The sequence below is a fragment of the Antedon bifida genome, chromosome 1 (assembly GCF_963402885.1).
Source record: "Antedon bifida chromosome 1, ecAntBifi1.1, whole genome shotgun sequence".
Classification (NCBI taxonomy): Eukaryota; Metazoa; Echinodermata; class Crinoidea; order Comatulida; family Antedonidae; genus Antedon; species Antedon bifida.
In genome coordinates, this window is record NC_136226.1 from 17,276,666 (window position 1) to 17,295,026 (window position 18,361).

At 36.1% G+C, this 18,361-nt stretch overlaps 2 protein-coding genes across 8 annotated transcripts in view; one reads left to right on the plus strand and one right to left on the minus strand.

Annotated features, from left to right (window-relative positions):
- LOC144844312 (uncharacterized) overlaps positions 1 to 18,361 on the minus strand; it is a 191,578-nt gene that overhangs the window by 112,476 nt on the left and 60,741 nt on the right. The gene's annotated exons all lie outside the window — the stretch shown is intronic.
- On the plus strand, positions 3,310 to 4,170 carry LOC144852536 (galactosylceramide sulfotransferase-like). The gene has a single exon (XM_078710415.1). It carries the CDS (start codon positions 3,361 to 3,363, stop codon positions 4,168 to 4,170), a length of 810 nt encoding a protein of 269 aa, XP_078566541.1. The 5' UTR covers positions 3,310 to 3,360.

Genomic DNA, 18,361 nt, shown 5'->3' on the forward strand with positions numbered 1-18,361 from the left:
GAACAAAAATACAATTTCCTAATGATTTTCAATGGAAACGACTTAAATAATTGCAAAATACACATACTTGTGATAATTTTTTATGAACAAGAGTTTGATATGTTAAAGATAAGTGTTTATAGTATCGTTTTTTATTGAAATTTTAAAATGGATAGGTTAGGCCGATTTTCACATTCTGAACTTCAAGGCTAAATATCTCAAAAGTTCGGGTTGCGACTCTGCGCCGCTTTTGTGATGCCAGGCCTCATATACTGGGCTCGCACTGGCCGATCGCCAAGTCGCCATGGGCGAAAACGTTTCCAGCTCCCAGCTACTTTAGCCATTTTGGCTATGACATATGATAAAATAGATAATAAAATAATCATTTTGGCGAAAGCATAAAGTCCAACTAAAAGGTCCATTTGTCGATCTTCAAGCATTTATTTTGTTCGTTATCATGTTGTTTACTTCAAGCTCCATTTTCGTCAACTTGTTTCGTTGTACCAGGCGTCTCTTTGTTATTTCAATATGATGGAGATAGCAGAGGTAGACTGCACAGAGAGACAGACATTACACGACACATGGATGATGGAGTCTACCCAAACTATCACGTGTTGCGCTGCACAAGCGAACGACGACTCAACAGCCGACTATTTACCGGGATTGTCTATTTTTCGATAAGGGTGTTCTTTTCAGATTAAAAAAAAACATAGTATCTTCAATGAATGATCTTATCGAAATCAATATTTATGCGTTATGCATTTTAGGCTCCAATAATGTAGTTTCATATTTTACCCTTAATAAAGTTTCCTTGTGCGTGCAGTGCGTCAGTAGAGTAAACAAAACAACATTCGGGAAATGGTAGAGTCTAACGGGGATTTAGCTAAACACACACATGCATTTATTGCGGACTATATAAACAGCAAGGCCGGCCGCCGGCTTCTGTGTTGTTGGGTAATAAATAATCGAGCCGGGATGGTATAAATTTCTCCCCCCGACAGAAACGCCTTTTCCCTGTGCTTTGGCCTATATTATCTGCACGTTCAACAACGATACGAGTGTTCGTTTGCTAGAAATATTTTTAGCATATAGGCCTACCGACGTACCGTCGTACATAATTTTGTAGGCCTAGGCCCCTAGCCTAGGCCTGCGCTACTGCACTTTCGCACCTCTTGAGCATACCCAATTTAAAAACATTCACCCGCTGCGCGGCGGTGATGGTGGGTGACCGTGAAAGTCTTAGGACACGATTTTCGCGTGGTATAGTACGGAAGCCACCAGCCAAGCGTAAAAAACAAAAATAACATACGTTCAGGGGATTTCAGAAAACTGTAAAATGTTTCTTATTAAATTGATAACTGCATGAATGCTGTATGATTAAAAACAATTTGAACAATTGTTTTGATCATATAAAATACAACAACAATTATTTTTTAAAATCAAATATACAGTGATTTAGGCATGGCTCTCTTTCCCCAAATGCCTTACAAAAACGTTCAGGGAACAGTGTATAGACCTATTGACATAGATAAATTAACTAAAACGTTTTTACCATTATATTTCAACAATTTTTAATTTTGGCTAATGACCGATTCATTTGGCTAAATAAAAAAATTGAACTTTAGCCATTTTGGCTATAGATAAACTGATTTGACTAAAAAAATATTTTGACTTTCGCCAAATGGCTAAACAAAATGAAATGTTAGTGCTACCCCAGATATAGTATTTATTTTTACATTAAATATATAGTTTGTGACCTTAAATTAGATCTAAAAAACGTAGGGAATGGTATTTCAGTTTCAGTTTTTATTTTCCAATATAAAACATAGTGTAAATGAATATGCATAAAAAATGGAAGGATGACCAAAAAAGAGCAAAGCTCGTACAGTGTTTGGCCACCTTAACAAAATAATTAATACATGATACAAACATAATTGAAGCACAGGACGAGACAATACTAGCTAAACATGTTGGCATATGAACTCAAAGATAGTACTTTCAGTAATGGGTTAGGATAAGACCATAAAATCCATGGGCTTCTTCTATTAGCACTCTTGAGTGGGCTTCATTTCGAAATCATTACATGATCTTAAATTCCTTTGACATTGAAAAACAGTCTATGTCGCAAAGAAGCCCATACTATCTAACCCAGTGGGCTAGATTTCAAGATTATTTCTTGCATCTTTTCAAGTTTGCTTTTGCAAGGATGGCTTCTTTTTGGATGGGTTTCTTTTCAAGCTTTTATAGTATTCAGTTTATGCATTATGTTGAAATGCACAAAAAGAGGAGTTAGTTTCAGCATTAGATCACTGAAGCCGAAAACTTTCTACCATCTATATATAAATTATGGTTAATTCTGACATAGGCGAGCACAATGGAAAAACTTTGGTACAAATCTCTGCCTTGGATACCTACCTGATCTATCTCAGATGTACCACAAAACGTTAATTTGATTTAATTAGTTTTCACTATTACGATATTGTTCCATATGTCTATCTTAGGAAGATATTATAAAGAGTTTAAAAAAAAAAAATTCTTATTTCATCGGTAGATTTTTAACACTCTGCGCGTTAGAAGTAATTTCCAGGTTCACGGAAAGGTGTGTCAATCACCTTGCAACTTAAGTTGGCCATTGGTGGCGATAGCCATTTAGTTTTTTGTTTATTTTCAGACTGCGCGTGTGAAGATATAGTAGTACATAAAGATCAAATTAAATATATTCATAAAACATAGGAGTATATTGTGGGGAATAAGTATAAAATCACATCGAGAGAACTGATGATAAGAGCTTTTGTTTGAAATCGAATGAAATGTAAGCTGCCAGGACTTTATGTATACTGTGCGCTATCTGTGTCCCGTTAGGACCCTGGGATACTTCTGCCCATGGTGCAAGCCGTCTAAAACGTCTTCCTTCTTAGGCCAAAACGGCTCACTGTGTCGCGGAATAATGTATTAATTATACCAATTAGGATGGTATTTATTTGAATAAATGCCAGGAACACCTCCCCAATAAAACATCATTAAAATAATAATTATAATGTTAACCGACCGAAAACGTCCAGGCAAAAAGGGTAAAAAGAAAACCTTTTTACCCGAGTCAGTATCATTCCGAGAACCATCGTCTACACTTCCTAGAGGGGGAGCGAGCGAAGACAATAAAATAAAACATTTTTTTTCTCTTTTACTAGGCTTATGAAGGAAGTTCCAAAATGCCACCCAAGGCAAACAATCGTTTACTTGAAGACTCACAAGACGGGTAGTACAACTCTTTCACGTGTGATTGAGTTGTACGGATTCAAACATAAACTCACATTCGTAAGAAAAATAGGAGAAAAGGGATCAATTCATTTTGGTAACCAACATTTTAATAAAAAATCGGTTATGAAATTTCTACCACCACCTAATGTAACCAAGGGAGATTATGCAAACTATAAATACAATATATTTACATTGCATGTTCGTTATAATCGAGCAGTTTTAGATACATTCATGAAAGAAGACCCTGTTCACATTACCATACTAAGAGAACCATCAGAACAGTTTGAATCAGCATTTTCATTTTTCAAATTAGGAAGGTACATAAAGAGAAAAACTGGTGTTTCAAAATTTCAAAATTTTCTTTTAAACACGAAGAAATACCCTAAAGCTGTATCTGCATCCTACGGTAACAATGGTCAAATGTTTGATCTTGGGTTATCAAAGAAAGATTTTCGCAATGAAATTGCTATAAATAAGACAATAGCCATACTTGATAAACAAATGGATCTAGTTCTTATAACTGAGTATTACGATGAATCTCTAGTGTTACTAAGTAAATTACTTTGCTGGAATTTAGAAGACCTAGTTTATCTTCCCAAAAACGAGAGACCAGAATCAAACAAAACTGTCATGTCGGAAGATATTCGTCAAAAAGCTCGAGATTGGAACCATGCCGATACAATGCTATATAATTATTTTCTGAAACGACTGCACAAACGTATAACTGATTACGGACCATCATTTCTACAAGACCTTTTGCGGTTCCGTAATATGAAAGCAGAGTTGCGTCGTAATTGCGTCAATGGAACAGTTGTTGGTAAGAAACGTATGCACTATAAAAGTACCAATTCTAGCAAAGGATGTGAATATCATACCGAAGAGCCAACAGCGATGGACAAACGAATACGAAAGTTAATGGGAGGACCACATTAAATGTGGTTCAATTCATATAGCCCATGGTGACCAGGAACCTATATGATATCATGAGACGAAGTCAAGGAATATTGTATTCTTTTTATTGTACAGTTCATCGCTATGCCTAGATACAGTTTAGTGCTATCTGTACCTCTATAAGATTCAATTATGTGAAATACTGTAGTTATTTATCATAACACTTTAATTAACAAGGATTTACATCTGGTATGCTACAATTTAAAGGTTACTAAAGTTCATACTAAGGTCCTGTTCAGACTTACAAAGTTATATATCAAAAACATCTACATTTAAACTGTAATAAACATTATAATTTGTAACAAATTTGCTTTTGTGAGGTAAATGTAGAGTTATTTAATTGTTGATGTGCGTCAAAATCATAAGGCCACCTGTATTATTAAAATAGAAACGGATCATCACATTCAACAGAGTGCATCTCACTTACGCGTGAGCAATTTTCTCTCAAATTTGGATATGTTTTTTCTCAGGCAAGCAATTATATTTCTCTACTTGCATTTGATGTCATCATGTCTAAAAATTTGAATATCATGGGTCACCTATACTGTATACATGAATATAATACAGATCTGTTCTTCATGTTTATAACTTGCTTAAAAAGTAGGATTTTTACCTCTTTCATTTCCATTAGTTCTGTACATTTAAAAAAGCTTGTAGCATTACTTTAAAAAAATTAAACCAGGTCATTCCTTGTCTTAAATATACGTTTTATGGTAAATTATGATAAAAAGAGAGAAACAAAACAGAAACATTACCTAAGTAGCTGGCGTCAAATGTCTAATCATGGACGGTCTTTAGGCTATAGATTTTTGCCAAATCCGTCAATACAGATTGGGGAAAAGTTATGATTCTTCCATTTGTTTTTTGGAATCACAGAAGAAAAACAAATATTGCAATTGCGGGCCATTTAAATTATTAGAATACTTATTTTTTACATTTTTAACCATTTAAAGACGAAAAACATTATCGCAATAGGACCATTTACTTGAAGACTCACAAGACAGGTAGTACAACTCTTTCACGTGTGATTGAGTTGTATGGATTCAAACATAAACTCACATTCTTAAAAAAAATAGGAGAAAAAAGATCAATTCATTTTGGTAATCAAAATTTTAACAAAAAATCGGTTATGAAATCTTCCCAAAAACGAGAGACCAGAATCCCAAAAAACAGTCATACAGATGCCGATACAATGCTGTATAATTATTTTCTAAAACGACAAAACGACACAAACGTATAACTGACTACGGACCATCATTTCAACAAGACATTTTGCGGTTCCGTAATATGAAAGCAGAGTTGCGTCGTAATTGCGTCAATGGAATGGTTGTTGATAAGAAACGTATGCAGCTATAAAAGCAGAAATTCTAGCAAAAAGTGTGAATATCATGTACCGAAGAGACAACAGCGATGGACAAACAAAAACGAAAGCTAATGGGAGCATCACATTTGAAGTGGTTCATGAAAAAATGAGATTTGTTTTTCAGTCAATGAAGTAGAAGCATAGAAGGAGAATCAATCTTGCTTCTATCGCACACTTCCTATAGTATAATGCACACATATTGACTGGGCTGAGTCGGCAAGATTTTTCATCGTTCTTCTGCTGCGGAGAAACAAATATATCAAGACATGCATTTGATAATTTGTCGCCTCCAGCTATGCAAAAATGTTCCCAAAGCATACTTTATTTGTTTCTCCAGATTTTAACTGGCCACTGAACTCCTACATCTTCTAAGTTGACTAAATAGCTGCAAGTTACTACCTATATTTAATTAAACATCGTCTTGTCTTATAAGCTTTAAATATAGGAATGTGCAGTTTTTTTTTTGTTTTTTTGCATTTAAACATTTATTTACTTTCAATGACATAGTAAAAAAATAAAAGGAGATATATAATATGACAAAGCAACATTGAAAGAAGGCAATAACTATCCAATGCTGTGAATTGAAAGGTTTGGTTTAAATTGGATCTTCTATACACACATGCAACGCAATGATTGTGTAGGCCTAGCCTATGATCGTTGGTGTTGAATATAGCTAGTCTGAAGGTGGTCCAACTATCTTGTTTAACAATAAAGGTTGTTACAGTCTAATATTGTTTTGAAGAGTGTGTTAAAAAATGATTTGAAATATGTTGTGGTACTTATTTCTACTTGCTAAAATGACTAAATTCCTAATAACCATAAATTAATTTATACTGTAATATAAATTTTATAGACGTACCTCTATATTTATCATTAATATCCTGTAGTTAGTTGATTCACTAAAGCAAGAGCTACCAAAAGTAACACACCTGTTTGGCATTGTAAGTACAGTATACTGGTACTGTACTGTATTAGGTTAGCCTTGGTATTAGCTATTGTTCACCAGTCTATTATAAAACTATTAATACAACACCTAAGCAAACAGAACAAATGAGCTTATATTTTTATTAGACATGGCGAAATTTGAGTAGTGATGGGCAGCCATGCATTTTATTGGAAGCAAATAGGAGGGTAACTGAGTATTGGTTCATTACATTGAAACCACTCAGGAAGTCTTTACCAAAAATGCTCTGCAATATAAATGATGAAATAATACATTTTTGGCTGAAATTGCTATTTAAATTCTGACTATCACTATATTAAATTACATATCACTACACAGTCCTAATATAAAGGACTACCTTGCAAATTCACCAGGTTAACTGCGGGTTTCCGAAGCCCTGTAAAATCTAGACAGACAGCCATTAAAATCTTGTTAAAGGAATGATTCATTACCTAATTATTCAGGGACATTTTACAACATTTTTTGGGAAAAAAAAAAGCACCCTTAAATTCAAAATTTATTAGAGTAAATTCTTGAAAAGTGACTATAAAAAACTATGAAAAAATGAAAATCCAATTCCAACACATGCTATTGATATTAGTGTAATATTACTAGTTAAATATATTGGTTATTTGCCATCATTTTGTTTTGTGTCAGCTGAAGACAAGAACATTCTTTGTACATATCTTATGAAATGTGTCACACTGTTGGCACCAAGAGTGAATTCAATTAATTAAAGTCTGGCAACAGTGTTGGAAAGTCAAAACATGAAATAATGCCAATAATTTCTAATCATTGGGTATGTAGCCAAGATTTATCACAAGAAATAAGTGTTTTAACTAAAAGTGCTTAAAATAAAACAGCTAATGTATACAATAATAAAATTAACCTACATTATCATCAGAGTTATCAAAATTATAATTTGGCCTTAAATTATGGGAAACCCAGACAAAATCAAATAATTATGAACAAATCAATGAGACCAACATGATGAAAAGGCCTGCTTCCTCTGTGTGCAGCACTGACATACTGTAGTAGTACTGTACAACCAGTTGATCATTTCAGACAGATGGCCAACAAACATTTTGATTTACTCACTTACCATATTACAAAGTGAATATTAATGATTTAACTTTAAAGTACATTGGTCATATGACTCATAGTGTTCATAATTTCTAATCTAACTAGAAGTAATATTTTATTAAATTATGTATTGTCCCCTGAAAATGACAAAATATTATTTAAAACATGTCTGGCAAAAACAACTCCTGGTTTAATTTTTATCCTGGAATTTCTGTCGCTATCAATACCACGGAAAAACTATGGCGCTACTGTACTTTCACAGCAAACTATTCAAGATGGCTAAGAATAGACTTTTACGGTCACTCACCATCACCGTCGTGCAACGAGTTATTGTTTTTAAATTTGGTTTGTGTGTTACATTTTCATAAAAAATATAGGAGTGCTTTTTGTTTTTTTTCCTTGCCTTCTGATTGGATGCCTTCTACGCCAAGAGCTTATAGGCATAGCCTAGCCTCAACTCTGGACCCAGCAAAAAGTAAACAAGTAAGTAAACAAGTAAACAATACCAATATTGTTGGAATAATTGTTTATAATTTTCTTTAGTCTAGGAAATTGGTGTAATAAAATGGGCTACTACAAATATACATTGTTATAAACAGCTAAAATATATATCACTACTAGTCTAGTCAGATTATATTAACCTATTAATTTACAGGCCTGCCATAATAAGGTAAAGTTGAAGTCTACCGATTTTTAAATAAAATAAGGTTCTAGTAAGTAGCTATGTACACACCTGATGACTAGTGACTTACCTGTGCAAACTAGGTCAAATAAAGTGATAATAATCCATACAAAAACATACAGTAAATCCAATACAAGCAACTAATCACAACAGTCAATTTAAAATGAAAGGTCAGTATACCAACAGATTCAAAGCATAATAATCCACAGAAAAACAGTACAAATAATTCTATAAATAATTTCCACAACTAGGCTCCTGATAGGTACTCTCAAGTCTTTACAATGGCCAGGGACTCTGACAGCTTTAGTCCCTTATGTTTTAAGATTTTCTAAGCACAGTTGAATAGAGTAGCCTGGCCTACATACTGCATACATACAGCTAAGCATCAGCAAATAGGGAGACATTCCATTTGTAACTGTGCTCAGGTTACTATGCAAATTAGTCTACCTCATTAATATGGATGATTGCTATTAAAGCTCTGCATTTCTATTGGAGGATTAACAATTAGTTTCATGCATAATCATAATACTTCTTTTTAAATTAATAAGTGAAATGAAATACATTTTCATCCATTAATTGAAAAGGAAAACAATTAATGAATAATCATAGCATAAATATTTTACTTGATTTATAATATATACACATATTGGTACAAGCTAAACTTTCTTATTTTATGATTGCAAATCTGCCACACATTGTAAAACAATTCTCTTTAATGGTAAAGTCACCTTTGGAAAAAAACTTGGTACTGACCACAATGAGACTTGAACTTAGAACCTCTAATTTATGAGGCAAGTCTGCTAACCATCAGGCCAAAGTCTCACTTCAGTTTCACAATGAGGTTTTATAAAACACATTATATTTTTGTTCAAGCAACTTTTATTGACCAATAAAACCACATAAAAACTTTCTTTGAAAATAGAGGGCAGCATACTATGCAAGTTTCTTTATAAAATGTTTTTTTTTAGTTTCAGAAATGTAATTGTTGTTATAGACTTCTAATATTAAATTATATTATAATTGTCATGCTTATTATTACAAAATTAGGAGGCAATGTCTAAAAACAGAAAGCTACTAACATTTATTTATAATAATAAAATATTGATATTTAGTACCGTATATTTCGGTGTATAAGTCGCACCTGTGTATAAGACGCACCCCCTAACTGAGAGTAAAATATCGGTATTTTTTATATCGTCAATGTACAAGACGCACTTTATATTTCATCAAAACAATGTTTTTTTTAAATTGTGATCAATATTATTGTAATAATATATTTTGTTATATCTACAATGGCGTCCTTTATTTAGGTTTTTTCTTACCTAGGTTCGGCCGCACCCAGCCTCAACAAGTTCTTTCTAACTTGTTATTCATGAGTTTCGCACCCGCAACATTGAGTGCATGACCGTGTGTGTAACACGCACGTGTGTGGGCTAGCCTCGCTCGATTATTTCGAGAGGGCGCACGTTTTCACAGAGAATCGTATTCGATTAGTATCTATGTATCCGAGAAGTGTGTACGCTAGGTCCATGCTATAATCAACTGGAGAATATACTAGTTGAATACCGTACACCATGTGGCCGACAAGAAGGGCTTGCGCTGGGGGTACGGCGGTCGGTCGATCGTGCGTATAACTATAAATAAATACTATTCCAATCGTAAACGTTTACAAATGAAATTTTATCGGAGCGCCTAAAACAGCTCCATAATGAACAAATCTTTTCATCATATTTAGTATAACATCACGCTAAAATGCCTTGAAAACTAGGCAGAAGCAGGTTGCCGTTACATTAGTACACTGTAGCTACGCCTAGCCTACTCAGGCCTAGCCAACGAGGTGACGATATGTACAATCTGTGTGGTGAGGCATTTATGTTCGGTGTATAAGACGCACCTGTCACATCACCTTCACCTCAGTGAAAGCTAGGGCAAATTGGACCACTGGACAGCAACACTTGTTTATACTTGTTTATAGTAACTCCCATTAGAAATCCCATTAGAGCTATTATAAATTCCACAATATACCAACTCAGTGAACAGTTAATAGATTATCATATTCTCTCCAGTCTTCGGACAACCAACATTAAGTTCAATCCAATAAAGCTTATATATATTCAACAGTATAAGTGTATTACTTGTTTTAATGTAAAACAACCGTCAACGTATATCAGAAGATATTACATGGTGGCAGCGGTGGGATATAATAATAAAACCTTTGTGCTAGTACAGTTTAAAGGAATTTTTGTATCAAAAACCAACGCATCATGGCGGATAAACAACCACATATGGATTGGAACTCTGCAAACATAGGCGATTCGTTTCGGATGTTTAAACGACGAACTGAATTGTATTTTACAGTAAAGAATATTTCACAGGAGGACCGCATCAACCATCTATTATTAATGGTAGGTGAAGAGGGACTTAAAAGATTTGATTCGTGGGGACTAACCGAAGAAGATAAGGAGAATATCAATACTATTTGGGAGAAATTTGAGGAGCAAATAGAGCCACAATCGAATTTCCGTGTCTCAAGAATGTATCTTCAGAAACTAAAACAACAACCGGGTGAGTCGATTGATGACTACATTACTAAACTTAAATTCCATGCAGAAAAATGCGCATTTACAGCCGCAGAAAAAGAAACGAGAATCATAGAACAAATGACCATAGGAACCATATTTAAAGATCTCCAAAAAGAACTTCTCACAAAAAACCAAGAATACAGACTTGAGGAGGCCATAACCCTAGCTAGGGGACACGAGGCATCCCTCATGCACCACAAGCAATTAGATGAATTTGATACACAACATGCAAAAATAAGCTACGTGTCACGTGCCAAAAACAAATGTAAAGCGTGTGGACAAATGCATCGCCCTCGAGAATGTCCAGCATATGGCTCAACTTGCCACAACTGTGGTAAATTAAACCATTGGGCCAAAATGTGTAGATCGTCGAAACAAAATGTGCATCCTCGTAATGATCAAAGTACCGACCGTCATCAACAAAAACGACAAAAACCAAAAAGCCATGGAAAAGGCAAGCTAAAATCTAGAAGTGGAATACACTCAATGAATCAATATGAGTCTGATTCGGATGATGACCTACTTGAACAGCATATGGAAAAATTGACATTTGGTTCAGTGCGCATGAGCAGCATCAACGCTAGTGAAAAATTCACTAAACTTGACATAAAGTTACCACTTATGGAAAACCAAATAGCTGAACTGAACATCAAAGTTGATACTGGAGCTGAGGGTAATACTCTTCCATTGCGAATATTTGGAAATATGTACCCAAATCATATAAACGCACAAGGATATCCCAAAAGCGGAATCCTAAAAGAATCAAACACTAAACTTACCGCATACAATGATGCACATATTCCTTGTTATGGAATATTACCGATAAAATGCAAGCATCCAACCAATTGTATTTATACAGAGGAAACATTTTACATTGTGGATTGCAAAGGCCCAGCGATTTTGGGATTACCGACGATACAGAAACTAGAATTAATAAAATTCAATTGCAGTATCACAACAAAGGAAAACAAATCAAGTCCGATAATAGACACTGCAGACCTAAAAAACAGGTATCCTGACAGATTTGACGGTATGGGAGATTTTGCGAAACCGTACCACATAGTAACGGACAAAAACGTCACACCCATTGTGCACGCTTGCAGGAAAACACCGATTAAACTTGCAGGACAGATCAACGCCGCACTTGATGATATGGAAGCAAAAGGTGTAATAAAGAAAATTGATGAACCAACAGATTGGGTAAGTTCAATAACGTACCCAATCAAACCAGACGGGTCAGTGCGAATCTGTCTTGACCCTAAAGACCTCAATGAGGCGATAAAGAGAAGCCATCATAAGACTCCGACCTTAGAGGAACTCACTCACAAACTAAATGGAGCAAAATACTTCTCTAAACTTGATGCCAAGAATGGCTACTGGTCGATACACCTTGACAATGCTTCTCAAAAACTAACAACATTTAATTCTCCGAAAGGCCGATACTGTTTTAAACGCCTTCCTTTTGGTTTAAACGTATCACAAGATGTTTTCCAACAGAGAATGGATATGATATTAGAAAAATGTCCAGGAACAATTGGGATAGCCGATGACGTAGCAATATTCGGCAAAACTGAAGCCGAGCATGACGCCAACCTCCACAACCTGATGGAAATTGCGAGAGAGTCAGGATTAATGTTCAACTCTAAAAAATGTAAAATTAAGCAACGAGAAATAACATTTTTTGGTATTGTCTACAGCAGCGAAGGGGCACGACCAGACCCAAAGAAAATATGTGTCATTCAACAACTAAAAGTACCCGAAAACAAACAAGAGCTCCAAGAATTTCTTGGCATCGCCAACTACATGGGTCCCTTTATTCCCCATCTCGCTGATTTGACAGAACCCCTACGTCAATTGCTAAAAAAGGATACGCAATACAGTTGGACACCTGCACATACAAATGCCTACCAACAGACAAAACAGGCAATCTGCAGTGAAATCCGACTTTCATACTTCGACCCGAAAAAACCTGTAATATTACAGGTGGACGCAAGTAAAGTTGGACTCGGAGCAGTGTTGCTCCAGCCAAATGACAAAAACGAAGAAATGCCAGTAGCGTTTGCCAGCAAAGCACTTACAGACACTGAGAAACGATACGCAAACATCGAACGCGAACTACTGGCAGCAGTTTTTGCGTGTGAAAAATTTCACACTTACGTTTATGGAGGAAAATTCATAATATACACAGACCATAAGCCGCTTGAGATGATCGCCCTCAAAAACTTGAATGCAGCTCCACCACGATTACAAAGGATGCTACTAAGACTGCAAGGATACAACTGCCAGATCATATATAAACCAGGAAAAGAAATGACACTGGCAGATTCACTCTCCCGAATTGGAAGCTCAAAGGAAAATGAGCAAGTGGACCAACGTTATACGGAACTTGATATAAGAGTGTGTCCAGTACAGTTTAGCGAAAACCGGTTAACTGAACTTAAGCACCACACCAAGTGTGACAAAACACTTTGCGAACTCGGCAAAATAATATTTGAAGGTTGGCCAGAAAAACAAATTAAGCTCTCCAAAGGCGTTAAAGAATATTGGTCAATGCGCGATGAGCTAACCGTAGAAGACGGCATAATTTTAAAAGGGCAGCAAACTGTTATACCAAATGAAATGAGAACATACATATTGGATCAACTACATGCCGGCCACCAAGGCATAACAAAAACACGACTAAGAGCAAGAACCGCCGTATATTGGCCGGGCATAAACAACGACATAAAAACAATGTGCGAGAGATGCACAGTTTGTGAACAATTTCAAAACACTCAACCTAAAGAACCACTAATTCCTATGAAAATACCAGAACGCCCATGGCATACTCTCGGAACTGACCTTTTTCATTTTAATTCAGAAGACTATCTAATCATAGCAGACTATTACAGCAAAATGTTCTTCATACGGAAGATGCCCACAAATGTGACGAGCAGTGCTGTAATTCAAGCAACGAAACAAATTTTCGCAGAACAAGGGTTACCACACACTATCATCTCCGACAATGGCCCACAATTTGCTTCGGAACAATACAAACTATTCTGCAAAGATTGGAAAATAATTCATACCACCAGCTCACCTCACTACCCCAGATCAAACGGTTTTATTGAACGCATGATACAGACAGTAAAATCAACACTTAGAAAATGCAAAATTTCTGGCACCGACCCAGACTTAGCATTTCTGTGCTTACGTGCAACTCCAATAAACTCACATCTACCAAGTCCAGCAGAAATATTATACAGACGACGCATACAAGCAAACCTACCAGAAGTGATAAAATCTAACGACCCTGAAAGCAAACAGATACAAAAACAATTAGTGCAGCGCCAGACAGATCAAAAGTTTCATCACGATAAAAACAAAACAAAATTTCTTCCAACGCTTTCGAAAGGCCAAAACATCACAATCCAGCATCCACATAAAAAAACATGGACGCCTGGTATCGTAACTAATCAACTACCTCAGCCAAGATCGTACATCGTAGAAACTACAAATGGAACATATCGACGAAATCGAAATCAAATACGGAATAGACAAACGCATTCATCTGGACCGGATACGTACGATTTGACCATTGATAAACAACCACCATTTATACCACCCTACACTCCACCAATAACAAGAAGTAAAACTCGAAAGACGAGGAAGGATGATAGAAAATAAAATAAATTGAACTATAGAATAATAATAATAATTAATAAAAACAAATATGAACTCTAATACTTATTATTGTAACTTTGTCGAATGAACTAAATGAAAACAACTGCTCGCAGCTCTATATGGACAGCTGAATTTTGTACAATCGAAACTACTATATATAACTTTTTATAATCTCAAATGTAATTGCTAATATAGGACAGAAAGCTGTATATAACTAATGCTTCAAATAGCCCGAATAACTAACTAAAATTAGCGTATTCCCAAGGCACCATGTAAATTAATGAACAATTACACCTTGTACTAAAAAGGAGGGATGTCACATCACCTTCACCTCAGTGAAAGCTAGGGCAAATTGGACCACTGGACAGCAACACTTGTTTATACTTGTTTATAGTAACTCCCATTAGAAATCCCATTAGAGCTATTATAAATTCCACAATATACCAACTCAGTGAACAGTTAATAGATTATCATATTCTCTCCAGTCTTCGGACAACCAACATTAAGTTCAATCCAATAAAGCTTATATATATTCAACAGTATAAGTGTATTACTTGTTTTAATGTAAAACAACCGTCAACGTATATCAGAAGATATTACAGCACCCTTAATTTAGAGGTCAAATTTGCGTGTCAAAAGTGCGACTTATACACCGAAATATACGGTATGTTTTACTGCAAGTACAAGTTATTTTTAAATGTTCTAGTTAAAAATCATATTAGATATTCTTATATTAAAAATATATATTGCTTCCCTTGGAAAAAAAAAATTTGTTTTTTTGTCTTTTTATATGCAAAATCAATATTTTTTAAATTTTAGACAAAAGTGAATAACTTTATTAAAGCTACAAAATGACATATTCAAAGTTTTATTTTTATTCATCTTTTTCCGGGGACAATATATCACTAATATTTTTTTCACTTATATATTTTCTTTTGTCGTTTTTCATTTCATTTATTTGTTTGAAAAAAACCTGTCTGGGGCTTTTAAAGAGACAATGAAGTTCTATAGCCCGTAAACCAGAAGCCCCAGCTTAAAATTTACAACATTTATAAATACAGTACAAAAAGGTAAAATTTGTGTTTGTCGCTTGCTGAATATTTATTTTATATTAATTTTTATGCAGTGATGAAGTTACAGGTATATAAATAAAATTATTCAGAGATATTTATGTACAGTCGAAAAATCAAAAAAGAAAGAAAAACTGAAATACAAGCTGAGAATTTGGACAGTTTGTTTATAGTCCCAGTATTGAATTTGGTCTAGGCCTCTCTCTAAACAGTTCAGATGAGTTTTTACAAGAAATGCTTACCAATCATTTTTTCCCTGAACCAGATATTTAGTCCCACCCCACAAAGTCGGCCCGATTTCGTGTTCTAGGTGGGTGGAAGATTTGTATTTGTTTGTTGTCAGTGTTCTCCCCACGCCTTTGAAGCGTCACGGTACCGTGACGCTTGGGTTCTCTACCGTGATGCTTTACGGTCGACTGTGACGCTTAAAACCTTATCCGTGACGCTTAAAAATATCAACCACAACCAATCTAAAAATAGATTAATAACAGGCAGGTACTTTCTAGAGCTGAGGCGCGGCATGCATAAAGAGTCTAATGCATACGAGACACGTGACATGACCACAGCCAAGAAACAAAAGACTGCGTGTTACAACTGAGACGCGCTTTCACCGGCCGCCGTCGTCGAGAGATGTAAACACATGTTTCGTTACTGCCATGTCTCTCTTTCGATCTCTAGTATTGGCTGTTGTCTGAATCATCTAAAATGCGGTAACTTGTATATATTGTGAATAAAACAGTGATTGATTGTATTGTTTTTCTTGTAAAAATGTTATGTGTATTAAAAAATAAATATCAATGATATTTTCAATATCACACTGAATCGGCTCTCTATGGATCGGTGGGATTTACTCTTTCGTCGGTAACATACAGGCCTCGAATTTTACCGCGGCCAGTGCCGTCGGTGCCCTCCCAGTTGGCCTCAATGCCCTCGAAAATGAACAGCACCCACGGCCACTACTGGCCTGCCCTTTTTTGCGTTGGCTGTGAGTGCCCTTCTCGAGTTTTACCACAATAAAAACCACTGAAGTAGATAGAAAATAATGTAATGAAGATTTGTTTACACGACTCAGACGAGATGCAAAACTATCGCCTGTCTTCGTTGCAAGGGATTTCCCTAAACGCACAATACACAGTAGACAAAACATCGAACATATTTGTGTAAACCAAAACAATATCGTCCCGGCCGCCGTGTGCGTGGTAAATCGTGGTATAGATAGTTACGTACATTAAAATACAGGGGTGTACACTATTAATAATCAAGCTAAAAACGGTCCTCGATCGGAGGTCACTGAAAGTATTAAAGTCGCACCACCCCCGCCTCAATAATCGAGCTAGCCGCCTTCGTTAAAAAAAAATTACACGCACTAGCTTATCCTCCCACCACCGCCGATCCGATCGAACACACGCAATTCAATACATTGGGAAAACAATTCCATTTGACGCACACGCACCCTCTGATAATAAATTTCACACGACGTACGTGTGTCGTGTACGACGAAGGATCGGATCGTTGGAAAAACAATTCCTTTTGACGTACACGCACCCTCTGATAAGAAAATACCATGTGCGTTCCTCCTGCATGGTGTAGTCCATTATACGTGTAAAATTAGGGGTGTCCAATTTTAGTACCAAAGTTAAACCCACACCTCAACCCGACGATCGATGGAAGTATATTATATTTATATTTTATCACACCCACCTCAATAATCCAGCCAACAGATCATCGAAAAATCTTGTTTAACAACGTCGTTGAACTACAGTTGTCCTACTGATGAGTAGGCATATTTTTTTTCCATTGGGGACTTCTCCTTGACGTTCGTAATGAACACAAAAAATGTTTCTTATCGCGTAGGCCTATGTTTACCGGCGGAAAAGTAGATTACGATCGTGCTGTTTGCTAGCAGGCTATGAAGTGTCCTTTCCGGCCAACTACAGAGTTGTCCTACTGATGAGTAGGCCTATAGTTTTATTTCATCGGGGACTTCCCCTTGACGTTCGTAATTAACGCAAAAAATGTTTCCTATCGCGTATGTTTAGCGGCAGAAAAAGTAGGCTAGGCTACGATCGTGCTGTTTGCTAGCGCGCTATGAAGTGTCCTTTCCGACCAACTACAGAGTTGTCCTACTGATGAGTAGGCATATTTTTTTTCATTGGGGACTTCCCCTTGACGTTCGTGATGAACGCAAAAAATGTTTCTTATCACGTATGTTTACCGGCGGAAAAAGTAGGCTACGATCGTGCTGTTTGCTAGCGGGCTATGAAGTGTCCTTTCCGGCCAACAACTGTAGTTTGCCGGAAAGGACACTTCATAGCCCGCTAGCAAACAGCACGACTAGTTTTATTTCATCGGGGACTTCTCCCTGACGTTGGTATTGAACGCAAAAACATTTTCTTATCGTGTATTCCGGACAAACTAGAGGTGTCACTCAACATGCATGTTACGTGCGAGAGTACCATTTCCGGCCATCTAGGGTGTCAATTACCAAAAATCGCTTCGCCACAGCCCCAACCATGGTGGGGCTGTGACTCATGTAATTAGTGTCAGAATGCCCCCCCCCCCCCTGATGTGAATCCTGGGGAGAACACTGGTTGTGTATCTAACCCTTTCTGATCTCTGGAATGGATTGAAGAAGATGAATCTTGCATAGTGAAGTATAAATATAAACTTAGTACATTCTCTCTACAGGTACCATCAGCTACCTCACAAATTCAATATTTTTTAGATTTGTTGAAGACTGTCTGACAGCAGGAAATTGAAAACAAATCAATCAACATATTGAAATAT

Coding starts and splice junctions, on each gene's coding strand:
- LOC144852536 (XM_078710415.1), top strand. CDS start 3,361: ATGAAATTTCTACCACCACCTAATGTAACCAAGGGAGATTATGCAAAC.